Source organism: Montipora capricornis, chromosome 13 (assembly GCF_036669925.1).
Source record: "Montipora capricornis isolate CH-2021 chromosome 13, ASM3666992v2, whole genome shotgun sequence".
Taxonomy (NCBI): Eukaryota; Metazoa; Cnidaria; class Anthozoa; order Scleractinia; family Acroporidae; genus Montipora; species Montipora capricornis.
In genome coordinates, this window is record NC_090895.1 from 46,996,225 (window position 1) to 47,013,724 (window position 17,500).

The 17,500-nt window shown below is 38.5% G+C and overlaps 1 protein-coding gene across 1 annotated transcript in view; it reads right to left on the reverse strand.

The window, feature by feature from the left end:
- LOC138030898 (uncharacterized) overlaps positions 1-17,500 on the reverse strand; it is a 69,332-nt gene that overhangs the window by 12,768 nt on the left and 39,064 nt on the right. The window contains exons 4-8 of the mRNA XM_068878757.1: positions 14,342-14,413; positions 14,033-14,104; positions 13,778-13,849; positions 7,165-7,364; positions 2,813-2,938 (exon numbers count right to left, since the gene is read on the reverse strand). Coding sequence (XP_068734858.1) covers positions 2,813-2,938; positions 7,165-7,364; positions 13,778-13,849; positions 14,033-14,104; positions 14,342-14,413 — 542 coding nt within the window. The remainder of the gene's footprint in view (positions 1-2,812; positions 2,939-7,164; positions 7,365-13,777; positions 13,850-14,032; positions 14,105-14,341; positions 14,414-17,500) is intronic.

The window sequence follows — 17,500 nt, forward strand, 5'->3', positions numbered from 1 at the left end:
TGAAGCTATTTGGCCTGGCATAATCCTCTGCTGGTAAGTGCGAGAACTTTTCTATATAAATAGTCACAGATGGACAGTGGCAACTTGCCAAATTTGATATCAGACGAAAGCAGGAGGGAGCTCAACTGTACGTGTTGGTTTTGGCCGCTTTTATGTGCTGCAGAGTTTGATGTATTCAGAGTAGAGTTCAGGGCCCGGTTGCTCAAAAGAGGGCTAAACTAACCTCAGGTTAGGCTTTACCAAGAGGTCAAATTTTGTAACTGTGGATTTGTTAATGCGAAGTTGAAATAGCGTTGTTCAAATCACAAGATACATGTTTATTCAAAGAAATCGAGGGGATATGCTCCGTGTTTGTTACAGATGTTTCCGCTGGAAAACTGAATATAGTGACGAGCCTCTCAGAAGCGATATTCATCTTTTCCGGAGATTCTCGTTTCCCTATAGGTTACCTTTGGAATTCATTCTAAGGGTATGAAACTTGAAGAAGTGTCTATGAAGCACACAAGTTTCGACGTTACAAAGATTGAAATCCATGTAAAAGATACTGTGAATAAGGTGAAGCAACACTACCCCTTGAGATCGGAGAGTCTGCAGCCAGTGGTCCTCCGGGGAATGTACCCAGGAAGACGCAAGTATCTGTGCCTTTGCTTTAAAAAGGGATGGACAGGCTATACGACAATTAACCGCCAAATATGTAGATGATATCCTATCGGTGCTTACAACACAAGTGGAAAACACGCACGCTGTGTCGTATTTCATGTATGAGACATTCACTGTTCTTCAGTATACGCAGGATTTTGCGACAATCGCCAAGGAATCTCTAAAGCAAAGTGCACATCCAGATGGGCAGCAAAGTATCACACGCAAAACAGGTCGTACTATCCTGTCCCTCAATTTGCCATGTTCCTTTCTCCTATAGCACCTATAGATACCACCTATACCAATTGAGGACATAACACCATGAATGGAAAAACAGATTAAAGAGTGGTTAGAGAGTTATAGGCCAGTACGCCAACAGACTGTTAGGAGCGAGACCACAAAAGGTAAATATGGGGCCTTGCCACCGCCTGTCTACGCTGTTCAACTCACGAGCAACCAGGGGCAACTCACGAGCAACGAGCTGCCAGGGGGGAGGGGTCCCATGTCACTTGTCTGAAATTTAAAAGGTCTCGTGTCGGTGCTTTGAAAATGTTTCACGTTGCTTTGACCGTTGCTGTCGGAAATTTAAAGAAAGGATGTCGTTTGTCACGATTTCACTTTAAGTGCTGTCGCTACTTGTCAGGCCATGCCGCTTGTCGGAATTTAGACTTCGATTCCATGAACAAAAATAAAGGGTATCATTAGCGAATGCGTGTTGTTAGTAAACAATTTGTGGACGACGGGAACGACGGGTGTGTTACACAATCCGGCAGGGCTGTTCGTGCATTTGTGCGTCCCGACTTGTGACGGTAAGTAGTCTAAGTAGTATTGACAGTTGTCTTTATGACGCTCGAGACTATTTATTGGGTGATTACTTCAAGAAAGATAATGGTCTAATTGTCTTCTTTTGATTACTTCGATTCGCTGTAATCGGCAGGAAAACAAATCCACATAGAGAATAAATGCAATAGGCCACTTTCGAAAATATCATAAGACCCAGTTTCTCTTGGGACCATTGTAAATCCCAAGAGAAAACAAAAACAATGCTTAAGCAAAATTTGGAGGGACAAACAAAAAGAACTATTATTTTCGAAAGTGGCTTATTTATCAGTATTTGTTAAGAAAGGTAAAATAAACGATCACATTGCGTTAACAAACCAGCAAATAAATGAATTATTTCAACTTGTACACTTTGTATACAGTTTAAACTGAGCGCATTACATAGCGAATATGAATAATTACCTTGAATTTTTACTCATAAACTGAGATTTATCGACAACCGACAGAGATCCTAAATTTTAACTGACAACCAACAAAGTGATTAAATTTTAACTGAAAACCGACTCGCCGACCCCCCATCCCCCCCCCTCCTCACCCCATCCCATTCAGACCCTCTTGCCTCTTGTTAGGTTCCCAGTGATATTACTAATGCCATCTATCAACACCGCACGGATGCATTTGTTTTAATTAGTCAACTGTCTGTTCTAAGTTATTGTTATTGAAATCTCAATTGCTTTGGACTTTCCCTAATGCATATAGCGATATTTTTTGTTTACAAACATTGAAGTCACATTCATGATATTCAAATAGACCATTTTCGAATTCTCATGGCTGGATTAGATCTAGCATGGAATGGAGGCTAATGCGGGCAAATCTTTTCAAATGCAAATTAATTTGCCCACATAAGCCTCTATTTCATGCTTGATTCAGTCCAACCGTTAGAATACGAAACTGGCCTATTTGCAAACCACGGAACAAAAGAAGTCATTGTTTCAACAGCCAATTAGATTCTGGTTGGCATATTAATAACAATGGTGACGTCACAGGAAACATCGCTATAGCTGATCTGCATCTTTCTAGCGCCGTTTGATCCGGCTCAAGATGTTGCGAAATATTCTTTTACGTTTCGGCTGCAAGACTTTGAAATGGCCAGCCAGATTAGTTGCAACTTGTAGTGGTAATCGTTTGAACGCGTTTTCAAGAGTTAGTAGTAATGCCAAGACCAGTCATTCTAATGTTGTATGTCTTAAAGTCTTACTCAAACTAGTATGCATATTTTTTTAGATAAACAGGGTTATTGAAGCATAGTTCTTCGAATTTTTTTTACGTCTAATGAAGCGATTAGGAGTATTTTTGGATATTATAAAATTATATATATATTCTAGTATCTAACCTTGAGAACAAGCGCTGCAGTCAAAGTAACTTTTTCCAGGAGCCTTATTTATGTGAACAAACGTGCCATTTGGACACCTCTTGCAACTGTCGCTGACAAAAGCTGGAGTGTCTGAGTAGTAACCACCTGAGGAGCATATAGATAATATCATGGTACTCTTTCTTGAAGAATGAAAAGTGCAACGAGACAGCAAAGCATCATAAGTACACACTGCTACTTCTACTACTACTACTACTACTACTACTACTACTACTACTACTACTACTACTACTACTACTACTACTACTACTACTACTACTACTACTATTACTACTACTACTACTACTACTACTACTACTACTAATAATAATAATAATAATAATAATAATAATAATAATAGTAATAATAATAATAATAATAAAATTAGTAGTAATGATGATAACGATAACGAAAACGATAATCATAATGATAACGGAACAAAGAGTAACAGACAAATGCGAACCTGAGAACACAGACCAACTCAAAAAGAGAAAACAGATAGAAAGGGAATGAAAGACATGACATGTGGTCACAAATGGTGATGCACGGCCAGTTTGTTCGACAGACACAAAATCAAAAGGGTTACTTGAAAATATAGACAGAAAGCTTAATTACTGTAGCGCAGGATCAAGCTTTTAAGAGAAATTTTGACTAAAACAAAAATTGTCAAATCACAAAACAAAAAAGAATGTACAAGACGGAGGATGAAAGTGTAATGCACATCATTTCTGGATGCAGTAAACTAGCGCAGAGAGAGAACAGAATGAGACAAGTTAACATAGGGAAAGCTATTCTCTGGGACCTCTGTAGCTACAAGAGAACAAAAGGATTTGAACACTCAAAAAGGTGGTATGAACACAACCCAGAACGTTATTTAGAAAATGACAATTGGAAGATCTTGTAGGATTTTACGATACCGTGAGACGGATAAGGTGTTAAAACGAGAAGACCAGAGCTGCCGGTGCTTGACAAGAGACAAAAGATGTACGAGATTGCTGATTTTTCTGGCCCACAAGATGCTAGAGTAGAGCAACGTCAAGAGGAGAAGTTGTATAAGTACCCAGACCTCGCAAGGGTAGGTTGGGCATTTTGCCGCTAGTGATCACGTGTTATGAAAGCCGCCACACTGGAGAGCAAATCGCACACTGGGACATGCAATGCTCTACTAACTGAGGTACGAATGTACATGTTTATATGAGACAATTCCTTAAATTGTCTTAATCAGTGCGAGCATCAATCTTTCGAAAAACTATTTTAATCGCAATGCATTGAAATCCGAGCTGGTTCAGGTATGGAAATTAAAGAAATGTACAATAGCTGCTATTGTGGGTTACCCGCACTTCAAATCAACGTTTCTTTCCTTGATCAGTCCTTTCACGGGAACACATGAGTCCAACAAATTGACCTGCTTCTAACTGTGTGGCTTTGTAGCTCAGTTGCAGGTAGAGCATTGCACCAGCATCGTAAGGTCCTGGGTTCGAATCCCGTTGAAGCCGCCTGATTTTTTTCTTGTGTCAAAATGAGAAATTTGCTTCAATTTTCCTGATAAGTTCGAGCATCACCTCGATCTTTCGAAAAACTATCCAATTAAAATGCATTGAAATACGATCTGATTCAGCTATGGAAATGAACGAAATGTACAATGACCGTTATTAAAGTTGACCTCAGGTTTAAGTGGTGTTAGTGTCAGAGCGCGTGGAGCCGAGGATTTCGGGTCAACATTCTATCACACATAAAGATTATCATATTCCCCGTACGGCCCCGCGCCCGCTTTCATTGTAAAACTATTATTGGGAAAATTCCCGTATGAGGGCCGTACGCATGAGCGCGAGCAGGGCTGGAAAAAGCTGTACGGCCCTGCTAGGAACACGTACCGCTCCGTGGTATGCGATTTTAGAGGATTTCGTCGCCTTTAAACATCCAAGTTATTTACAGCCAGAAAAGCAAATGCAAACAACATATTAGATAAATTGTCTGTCTAAATTTTTGTCCAAATTCTGAGTGCTCATGAATAGTGTAAAGAGCCCATATGATAAAATGCTTATTGACTGAGTTTAGGTCGGACAAGACAGGAAAATACTTGGCCCTCGGTCCGTTACGCCATGATCTCGGGCAAATATTTTCCGGCCCTCCCACTCAGTCAATAAGTACATAGTAAGAGATTTAGTGAGAGAAATGCGGAAGAAAACAACGAAGTTTATTCCAGAATTTACGTTTTTCTTAAAAGAAGAGAAACTACAGTCGTTGAAAGGAAGCTGCCCTTGTATCGCACATTTGGGCTTGTTACTTCACTTAACACATGCATATTGTTTACAGTGCCTTACCATACTTTCCTACATTAAGATTAGGTGAGACAAACCTAAAATTACTCGAAAAAAGGGAAGGAAACAGTCAAGGATCAAGGAATCACACAGTCCTTCGATAAGAAATTCTTGTTTTGACCCGAAAGCCTTGTTTTCGCGCCTTGTGAAACAAACACCGCTGAGACGTGCGCTCGACTGTAATAACAGCTATTGTGCACGTTATGATTGGATCACCAGGAACAGTAACAAACACATTAGAAATGTGGCCAAGAAATAGGAATGGAGTGGAGTGCTGCCGAGTTGAATTAACGCAGAGAGCGTGCATCTTGGAAACTGTTAGTATCATAAGGAAATGCTTAAAGGAAATGAAAGGAAGGAAGGGAAGTTTATCTAGCGCTGGAGTACTAATTGGAGACACTGTAAACTGAAATCAACAAATTAACGCAAAATCAAATCAAATGTTGGGTTATTTTTGGAGAGGAGAAAACCGGAGTACCGAGACAAAAACCTCTCAGTGCAGAGTAGAGAACCAACAAACTCAATCACGACACACGACAATGAGTCTGGGAATCGAGCCCAGGGGTCCGTTTCTCAAAAGTCCCGAAACTTTACGGGCCATTTTCGGGTGTCACAATTCCCTTTGTATCTCAAGAACGGAGAGCATTTAATTCGTCAAACTTCACAGTCATTTTTCTTTTTGTTACCTCGAAAACATGTTAAAAGATCGGCTTTCCAAAACAAGCGGTTGGTAACTTCACAGATGGCTTTTCGGGCCCGAAAAGTTTTCGGGACTTTCGAGAAACGGGCAACAGGCCACATTGTTGGGAGACGAGTGCTCTCACTACTGCGCCATTAATTAGGACTTAGCTGGCATAGAGTCGATGTGTGGAGGAAAGGTCAAAATATCTACTTCCAACAGTGTAGCATAGAAATACTGGAGGAAGCAATAAACAAGTGCAAGGAGAGCTACGAAAATTATCTGGAGTAAACGTTGCAAAATCTTTTTAAATAAATACTACTAAGCAGCACACAGGAACAGATTTTGTTGACTTGATTTTATTTCTAGATCTCCGACCGGGTTCGTCTGATTACGCCGACTGCATCAGGGGGTTTGAACAAGATGGTTAAAAGGATCTTATTTAATACCTTATTTACAAAGTACAAATCATGTTCAAGCAAGGGTATGAACAGCGAAAAAAACCTACACAACAGTACGAGCAGGATATGACTAAAATTCTGCATTACGCTGAGAATTGTATTTTTGGGGCTCACGGATTTGCGTGAACCCCCAAAAAGCCACAAGTACCCATTTCGTTGCCATTCCAATATTTTGTTTGTGATACTATATAGAGAATCTAACCACTAATAGGAACTTGTATAATGAGAATTGTAAATAGTGCATGAAAAATTAAGCAGTACTTTGTCCGTTAAACAATTATATGATTTGTGAAATGAACAGAGTGCTTGGGCTGAGTGAACAGTAATGTTAGTTGTCTTAAGAATTTGCTGAATGGTGTCTTCAAAGAAGGATCCATTTTGTTCCCATTGTAATTGTAAATGAGAAGTTTAAACAGTTTATGCACATTCATCCTGTCCTTTTGTCGCAGCGCGGTGTAGAACATTTACAAAAGGTTTGCTACTCAGAACAGGTAAGCCCAACAGGAGAGTGTGGAGCAATTGATGGCTTACTGAAATTATGACTATACGTAAGGTTGCAGATACCCGCTGTCCACACGAACTGTACCGGGAATAAGATCAGACCTGAGTGACTGAGAAGTAAGGAGAATGAGAGTAAAAGTTCGCCGTATGGGAAAGTTAGTAGTGCATCATTAATCAAGCGACTTTTAATGGGATAACTGTGTTTTGGACGCGAAATTGGTAACCTTCATGCCTGGGAACTTAATTTGATACATTTTAATATTAAATTCATGCGTTTAAGACACAACTCTCGCACTTCAAATCGGTTCTTGGTATTCGATTCTTGTATGCATGAATGAGCTAATTTAATGCATAGGATCTGTGTAAGCTTACCAGCAGGGCACTTTTTGCACTTTGGTCTAGTGTCAGAGATATTAACAAAAGTACCAGGCGGGCATGGGAGAAGCTTGAGGTCACTTTCTTGATAATATTTGGCGAATCCAGCCTGAAGAAACACCTTGCGCACAGATTCCCTCGCGAATTCATAAACATATGAGATATCTATAAATTCTGAGTCATCGTTCTTTACACCCCTGAAATTCAAAATAGATGAGCATTGAAACAAGACACGCTAGAAACAAGGTGGTTTCATCATCAACTAATACTGTCATGCCTTCTTTATTACCGTAATTTATGAACAAAAGGACACAGCCTCCTGCAATTTCAGTGCAAAGCCCTTAGATGTAAAGTTACTCCTAATTTCCAAGAATAGAAAGAATAGAATCTCTTATTCGGCCGTTTAGGTGCTAAAGTACTAAAGATGCCCGTCCATCTTAGTGAGCTCTAAACTGTCTCCTCCAACCTCGTTCCCAGGGTCTCTCGAGCGAAGAGAGACCCTGGTAGGGTCTGGTCACGTGCTTCCGTGACAATTGAAAACACTAGGGCGGGGTCCTCTCTAAACAAGGAATTTGAGAGACACGTGACCAGACCCTACCAGGGTCTCTCCTCGCTCGCCCCAGGCGTTAAGATGAGAGACCCTGGGAACGAGGTTGTGTCTCCTCCTTCTCTTATTAGCTACAATCTATAAGTAAGGCGACATGGCATTAGGCATGATGGTGTTATCGATTAGATGATGAAAATTACGGGTAGAATCATACTTAAGGCAACCTTTCGGTGTCCTCATGACACCATCATCAGGTCGAAATATGATTAGATATTATATTTTGACTTGATGATGGTGTCATGAGGACGCCAAAACGTTGTCTTAAATATGATTCTTCCCGACATGGGATTAGCGCCAATAATGTCAAATAAATAAGGAAAACTCTTAGTTCAACGCCGGGAGCCCATAGCAAGGAAAGCTTGGTTTCCATAATAGCCGCGGATAAGTATAAGCCACGGAATCTTCCCAGAAGAAGCTAGTTTTAGATGGATCTTAAATGAATTTTGGATTATAGCCTCCATTCTCAATCACAAGGGCTGTCATCAGTTAACTATGTAAGGCTTATGATTAATGTAAACTTTGCTTTAACGATTCTCAGCTTAAAAGGTCGATTTAATAAATTAATAATTACAGATTAGAGGGGAAATAAGCAGATTGGTTCCGCCTTTATTATAAGCAGGCGAATGCAGAATGTTTCCGCAAATGGTAGAGATTCGGCTCCTCTGCACATCTCAATGTTCTAGTTTCCCATGAATATGTTAACACCTTAATGATCTGTGGTAAGGAAAGAACTTCATGCCCTTTGGGACTGGATATGTTAAACAGATTGACGATTAACACGTCCAAAACAAGTGCTGTATTATTTTTATCAAGGCAAATGGGAGTTGCCTTAAATCTATTCAATGGCGGCGTTAATATTAAGAACTAGCAAACTGAATTTTTGGGGGTACTTATTGACCAAGACTTGCAGTGAAATTCTCACATTAACTACATTTCACGGAAAGTTGCTAAATGTGTTGGTATTAACGTTGAAATGATACATGAAATGGATCATATATGTGAACTGCGGATATGAATTCAAGTGAAGCTAAAATCGATGAAATGAAGTCTATGATCATCGCAGTTATGAACGCAATTTTTGCAATTTTTGGAATTCATTCCTTACGGGAACATTGGAACCCACAAATGACCAGCTACCAACGTCAGTGGATTCATAGCTCAGTTGGTTAGAGCGTCGCACCTGTATCGCGAGGTCAAGGGTTCAAACCCGGTTGAAGTTCTGAATTTTTCAGGCTTCTTTACGCAATTGCCAAAATTGCGTTCATAACTGCGAAGATCATAGCTTAACTTGATTTTATATCCGCAGTTCATATATATGATCCATTTCATATATCATTTCATCGTTGATTCATTCCTTACGGGACCATTGGAACCCACAAATGACCAGCTCCTAACGTCAGTGGATTCATAGCTCAGTTGGTTAGAGCGTCGCACCGGTATCGCTAGGTCACGAAGTCAAACCCGCTTGAAGTCCTGAATTTTTCAGGCTTCTTTACGCAATTGCCAAAATTGCGTTTATAACTGCCAAGATCATAGCTTAACTTGATTTTATATCCGCAGTTCATATATATGATCCATTTCATATATCATTTAATCGTTGATTCATTCCTCACGGGAACATTGAAACCTACAAATGACCAGCTCCCAGCGTCAGTGGATTCATAGCTCAGTTGGTTAGAGCGTCGCACCGGTATCGCGAGGTCACGGTTTTAAACCCCATGAAGTCCTAAATTTTTCAGGCTTCTTTACGCAATTGCAAAAATTGCATTCATAACTACGAGAGTCATAGGTTCATCTGATGTGTTGGTATTATTTACAAAATTTGTCCCTATCTTACTTTGAATATTTAAGATGTTTATAGTATAGCTTAATTTATTCACATCTGTCGTACTGCATGATCTCATGGGGAAGTACCTACCCAACTAAATTTAATTGTTTACTACTGCTAGAGAATAGAGTACTAAGGATTACAACACAATCAGGCTGGAGAGATCATAGCAGACCCCTGTTTACTAGATAAGGTATATTGAATATATTTCAAATTACTAAATTACAAATGGGTGAGCATGTATACAAACATCAAAATAACTTGTTCCTGATATTTATGAATCCTATTTCACGAACATTGGAGAGGTCCATTCGATATTGTGCACGTTCAAGATCAAACCAAAATTTGTTTATACCTTAGCCAAGAACTAATATGGCAAATTCATTTGTATTGCTGTATGTGTGGAAATAAAGATACCTATGAAAGCGTTTTCAACCTATGATTCGTGAAGCATCTGAGAAGCAAATATCGGAAGTTGTATGCTCTCAGTCTCTGGCTCCTGACTGTGTACATTATAAGAGTGACGTAGTGTTGCAGCTTCTCTTTCGCGTCATTTATGTATATATATACCTACAATTGTACTGAGGGGGAAGTTTTAAATTCCACATAACTATGTTCAATCTGTAGTGTAATAAGTAGTCGAGTAAGGCTCATGATTGGCTTGATGGCTGTGGTTCGCAAGGTAAAAAAGGAATTAATCTGTCCACTGAAACATTACTGTACGCTTTATATATAGTCTTAAAAGTTTGGAGCCGATTTCTCAAAGCCTGGTTAGCGCTAACCATTGGTTAAGAGGTATCAAAACCAATAGGTTTTTAACACAGTAGTTAACAATGGTCAAAGCCTGGTTAGCGCTAACCATTGGTTAAGAGGTATCAAAACCAATAGGATTTTAACCAAGTAGTTAACAATGGTTAACGCTAACCATGCTTCGAGCAACCCGGGCCTGACTGATTGCATTGAAATCGTGACCTGGTCTTGGGGATTTTTTGTTGCTTAATCACGTGGAAATTTAAAATTAATGGCTTTAATTTTCTGTGAGTCACTTCAAACAAGACCCAGAATAAACTACAAGCGTGGATGGACAATAGAACTGGATTATTTTCAAACATTTTGTCACAACAATAATGCAAGCCTCGTCATGATGTTCACTTCAAATGTTCCATCTCTGCAATAGAGATAGTTGTCATTAAATTTGTGTCGGTGTAAAGTTATATTGAGATCATAAAGTCTGGCTGCACAGGTAAATTAAATTTTAAGGTACTCACAGGTGGACAACGCAGTCTTCCTTAAACTTGATGTCGCCAATTTTGCCTCCATGCAAAGTTCTAAACGAAACCAACGTTAAAACAACGTGGAAAAGTTTTTTGGGGAGGTATAACCAGATATATTACGTTTAGTGTCTAGATCATTTATAATAGAGATCAGCAATCGGGCGGGAAAACTTAGTATATATTGATAAGTGGTAAGATGTCACTGAAAAACTACCCAACTGTCAAGTCAATACAATTTTAATATCTCGTAGCTTTACCTACAGAGGTTCGGTGCTGTCGAACAGTCTACATGCGGCAAAGATTTTCATGACCTTGTAACAAACATCCTTAAATTTTCACGGCAAGCACGAGAAACGAATATCTTTTGTATAGTCGAGGGCATTGCATTGCCTGTCTTTCCATGCCTAGCATTGCAAGGAGTAAAAAAGAGTGCATAGCAAACAAATAGTAGGTACCATATGTCGTGTGTGAGTGAAATTAAGACAACAATCGATGATTTCTGTTTACGTTCTAGGTATTTTTGTGTTTTATTTAGGTTCTTTGTGCATTTAAAGTCAGGTGTAAAGGTTCTGTGTCACACATGTCATAAGACGCGGTATGCATAAGCTATTTCTCGAGCGCCTTCTTTCAATCCCGTTTATAAAAGGCTCAAGATAAACTTATTAGATGGGAAACTAGTTGCTTGGCGAAGGAAAAAAGGAGAGTCTTTGACCGGACTTGCACCAAAGATCTCCGTAACACCGCTCGGATACTCTACCCATTGAGATAATAGAACTCCAGTAGAGTTAGGTCGTTTCCCTAGGTCGTGAATGGACAATGTGTCCCGCTGGTATGCAGGCTCTGGAAAGTATACCTACAAGTTTTCAAAATACGACTATTGATATTTAAAGGGGCTGTGTAACGAATAAAGCCAGATTCAGCGATTGGGAACTGGCAACCAAATCATGCGTAACATAAACTGAAAATAACTAGTTTAAACGTTGAAGAATGTTTGAATAACTTGAAGAGCAAAAACAAAAGAAGTCAGGGATGGGCAAAATTAAAGTAGTTTAAAATGGATTGCAATTGAGGTTTTGAAAACTGTTCAGCCTGGCAGTTTTTCAAAGTTTATCTCTGTTGTTTCTAACAGAAATCATGTGTGCACGACATACATTTTTTTGTCACGAAGCTTTAATTTGTGTCGTTTAAAAGTAATTTCTGGGCTAACGTTAAGTTGCGTAGCGAGAAGGAGTGATTAATTGTTAAAACTGTACACAAAATGAGCTGCACTGCCGTGAAATACCTCCTTTAAGGTGTAATGCTATGTTCCGCCGACCAGCGACACAAATTGTCCATTCAGGACCTGGATAAACTACCTAGAACTCAAGGAAATCTAGCACCTCAACGAGTAAAGCATCCGGTTGGTGTTAGGACGGTCGTATGTTCGAATACTGCCTAGGACTCGCCTAGGACTAGTTTCCCATCCTTCCTACGGGCACATTACACCTTAAATATCAATAGACGTAATAAAGTGTAAAAAAGCTCAAGGTGATATTTTCATGCTCTGCTATTCAAGATACCACAGGATCTGTTTTGAAAAAGAAAGATAGCTTTACTTACTCCGTATTCCCTTTTCGATTCGGCCGATGCAACGGCAAGTTTTTCACCTCAGAATTTTACAAACTACGACATTTTTAGTTACACTAGTATTAAGAGGCATTTCATTGATTCTGGAAATTTTTGTTTAAAAGATCAAACTACCATAAAATTGTCGTTTAATTGCTGACTTAGGTTCCGTGAAAAACGATCAACGTAAAGCCCATAGAAACGGTCTATTTATTTAGGCATGAATTTAAATTGCAACAGTTCAAGCTTGTCCACAGGAAATTACTCAAATGTCTTTGCATTAATACTTACATAACAGGTTTGATATTTTTGCTATTGTCAAACGATGCCAGGTCAAATGTCCTTAGCTTCGTCCGAATCATGAATCTGCAGAAGATATAATTACTTTGCTAGAGAAATCATCATCACCAAGCACCGCAAGTAAAAATAGGTGAATTTTGTTTTTTAAGGGTCTTTTCCCAAGTTTGCGCTGGTCAGGCTTCAGGCAATTCCATAGCTTAGTTCCGAAAATGAAATTAAGCCGAATACTCAGTCTTGATTTATTAACATATCAGTTACCAACATCAGAAAATCTAGTGTTATATGAATGAACGTTGAATGAACAAATGAAAAGATCACAGATATTCTGAGGTGCAGAATTGCTAGATATGTCGTGCATAAGAGAACATGCTGTTTCAAAACGAGGCACGAATTTTGTACAATTTTTAAAGTCCTACTTTTATTTGATACACGCCTTAAGCTGGTCAGGATTTCACGGGGATCGCTGTGACGTAGGTAATGAAATGCTTGTTGGCGTGGGTCCTATGTTTTCTAGGTGATCAACGCCAAGGTGTCGCTCTGTGATCGTTTTGAGTACTTTTCAGTTTTAAAAGAATCTATCATGTCTAGGTCTATCATCTAAGAAGGTGCCTCTGAATCCGGAAGTGAATACAGCAGCAAACAGAGGATTTTCAAGTGAGTCATGAGTCCAGAGAAGACTTGAGCGAGTTGCATGCCAATTTTTAAAATGGCTGGCAATTTGAACGCTTTTAAAAGGGATTGTAGAAAATTCGCCTCTCGTTCGTCGGAATGGAAAAATTCTTTCGCAAAAGTTCATTTTTTAATATAAACTTTCAAATAGGAAATTAAAAATTTTCACGTTGTGGACATTTAACCGCAAAGATTATTATTTCCACTCGTAGTTGTAACTATCATTGTAGCGCTTTCTTATCAATGTTGGTCCGACTGGGCGTCGAACTCGTCGAACACTTCAGGTGCGCTGACATATAAATCAGTATGTCATCTTGTATGACTCACATTGCTTGGTTGTGGTTGTGGATAGTGAACACTCGGTCTCCAATGGTGTTGATGGGGTTGTCAGAAAGCATTCTGTTGGGCAATCAAAAAATTATCAAGTAAGTCGGTAGTTTTTTCCCACAGACTTAAAGTTATGTGAGTGACAAGGAATCTGAGATTAAAGCATGGGTAGAACATAATTTAACGTGTCTCTATATGTGACGAGCGAGAGGCCGGGTATTGTCGCTTTTGGCCTGATTTAACTGACTGACATACAGTAGTCGAAGATTCTTTGAATTCCTGAAGGCCCCGTCTGGGATTTCTTGAAGTTTGTTTGCACTCAATAATCTAAAACAGAAAAAGTTGCTGATTGAAACACATTACGTTTCTAAAGAATATTGTTTCCGGTGAGAGAAAAAATTAAAGAGAGAAGAAAAATATTATTTTCGGGAAAAAAGAGATATTGCAATTAGTCTTAAACAAGCAGTTTACCTATAAGGCTGTTACGTCGGATAGCTAAAAGGTGTGGTATGGTCAACCCATAGTAGCTGTGATTCAAAAAAGTGTTTCACTGCTCTTACTTACAGATATAAAAGCATGTCAAGCTTGGAAAAACTTCCATTCGTCAAAAAAGTAATCTTGTTATTCTGCAGGAATCTGAGACAAAACGGAGAAAGATTACCTCAATAGTTTTTTTTTTTTTTATGAGTAAAGTAGTTAACCTCATGGTAAATAATTTGTTACTCTTTCCACCTCTTGGTGTAAATAAGAGAGATAAGAGAGACAGTGCAGTTTTGAAATATTTCCGGCTTGAACCATTAATGCATACATATAGATTTAGATTTAAAAATAAATAAATTGACACAATTATTTCTTAAGAATGGAACCACACTTTCCGAAGAACCGATATGTGCCCTCGGAATTTAATTTTCTTACAACGAAGAACTAGCAACGAAAAAAAAACCCTGTATGACAAACTTGTACCGTTTAAGCAAATAATTAATATCTGGCCATCAAGAGACATCTCAATTGACAGAAAAATTAACATAGTCAAAAAATTGCGCTTTCGAAGCTAACATTTGTTTGCAGTGTTCTCGATACTCCTGCTTCCTTTACAGAAGAGGTTAATGCAATAATTTTCATTGTATCTAAAAATGCAAGCAGCCTAAATGTTTGTTAAAGCTTTAAAATTACGTTGGGTTAAGTGCTTGTGTTCTACCGATGATGCACCATGGAAAGCCGTTCCGAAATCTCTGCTTGCAAGTGTAGGGGCTACACTGATCTTTCATTGCAATTAGAGATGTCAATTGCTAAAGTTAAGAGAAATCACAACCAACATTTTATAAAGATGTCATAGCGTGCCGGCAAGAATTAATCCACACTGTACCCGAGACGAAAACTGGAGTAGCTAATCAAATTATTTGGAACAACGGGCACATAAAAATAAACAAACGGTCCATTTTCTACAGAAATTGGAATCAAAGCGGGGTTCAAAATATATCCGGTATATTTAACGAACAAAAAAAAAACTTTCTTTCATATCATTCCTTCCAAAAAAAATTCCTAGTAATTTGGTTCTTTACAACCTTTTTTTATAATCATATTAAAAAGCAACTGTTATGGCAATATATAAATTGCAATCAATCGCACAAATCTTGTCCCGTTTACAGAAAACAAAAAAACTCATCAATGGTGGTTTTGATCCATCGCAATGTTGCAAGTTGTACTCACTCCCTTTTTGTGTCACAAAGGAAGTTAAATTGTCCGTTTACCAATATAAGATAATATACAATATTCTTAGTACCAATAGTCTGCTTCATAAAATGAAAAAATAAAGAAAAAAAAGATTCGCCTTCCTGCCCATTTTGCCCTGACACTAAGTTCTGGAACGAGTTTACCGAATGGTACGACCCTTACTGAACTTGAAATAATTCATGGTGTCTGAACAGGCTCATCTTCGCTTCAAACCCTCAACCACCTTATCCTTATCAGCAAGTACTTCCCACTACGGAAGCCTGTAGGGGACATGCGAGATAATCCCGGGTGGAGAAAAAAAAAAAATGTAAATGCGAGGTTACATATCTAGAAAATGCGAGACAGAAAATACTAGAAAAAGCGAGATAAAAAAAAATAGAAAATGTGAGTAAAAACTGGAAAATGTGAGATAAAAAACTAGAAAATGCGAGATAGAAAATGTGAGATAAAAACTAGAAAATGCGAGATAGAAAATACGAGATAAAAAAAAAAAAAATGCTAAATAGAAAATGCGAGATAAAAAAAAACAACTAGAAAATGCGAGATAGAAAATGCGAGATAAAAAAAACTAGAAAATGCGAGATAACTACTGGAAAATGCGGGATAAAAAACTAGAAAATGCGAGATAGAAAATGCGACATAACAAACTAGAAAAATGCGAGATAAACAAATTTAAAGGTTTTCTTTAAATTTAGAACCTGGGAATCGAGGAGCGGGGAACGGGGAATCCCTACAATAGAAATTTTGAAAACGAGGAATGTCGAATTGAGAATAAAGGAGCCCAGTGGAAATTTTATTAAAGGTTTGACAATTATCTTCAGTATAAAGCTTTAATAGCAGCTTACATGTGCAATAAACAGATCATGAGCAGCAAACCTTTCAAATGCATACTTCTTGATCTAAGACATTAAAATTCACGCTTTAACCCACTGTCGCTTTTAAAACTGTGCAATAGTGCAGCCGGTAAGCAATATGGAGAAATAACTTTGCGGCTTGCCTCACCTGTCGACTTTCCCCGGCCTGTTTGATGCCTTAGAGCCTCCTTTAGGGTAGTAACAATAAAAACCTTAAAGATAAATTTGTCGTCGAAAAAAAACTTGTCTTTTAGGTTAAAACAAATTTAGTGGAAACTGACATTTTATTGATTTGTGACGTGATCGCAATTATTTATTTTTTGCGGCAGCGTTCTCTGTTTTGCGATGGTGATCACAATCCATTGGCAGTTTGATAGGTAGAGAAGATTGCTGAATCGGCCGTCAACACATACAAACGCATGCGCAGGAAAACGAAATGATATTGTTTTTTATGTCTGTAGTAAACCCTTATTGTTTGTTAAACACCTGGTCTCGCTTGGTGCAGAAGTGTTTACTTTTTTCAAATTCTTGTCTGAGAGTTTTGCGATTATGAAATTGTACAGCAATTTGTAACATAACGATAATTACGTTCGAGATTAGGGTAACGAAATTTCTAATCTTGGGCATCCTGTATATTGTTTTTTTTATTTTTGTCAGCGCCATCTTGAATTACGTCGTACGTGTATTAATATATATCATATGCGGACTGTACGGAGTCCATTCGCAGAACTTTCTCTAAATGCATGTTTCATCTTCATGGCATCACGGTTCGTCTATTTAGTTCGCCCAACGAACAAACCTCATAATAAATGATTACTCCCAAATTTACCGTAAACGTTTTAGTAAGCCTTCCCAAACCCAACACACCCTCTTCCCCTTCTCCTTCTTTGGGACTCGTAGCGAGGGGGCTTTGTAAAAACTCGAGAGTCAAAATGCCAGTCTTCTAGTTTATATCACCAAGCTTTAATAAATCTAGGATAGAGTATACAGCAGTTATCAATGTCCTGATATAGTCTTGAAATCACAACTTGGCCAGAAAGCGCAAAAAGTAACGCATATGAAGTTTGAAGTTAGCACTGTAGAGCTGAAGAGTAATATAAGCTTTTAAAACCATTTTTTGCCGCGTACGTTTATT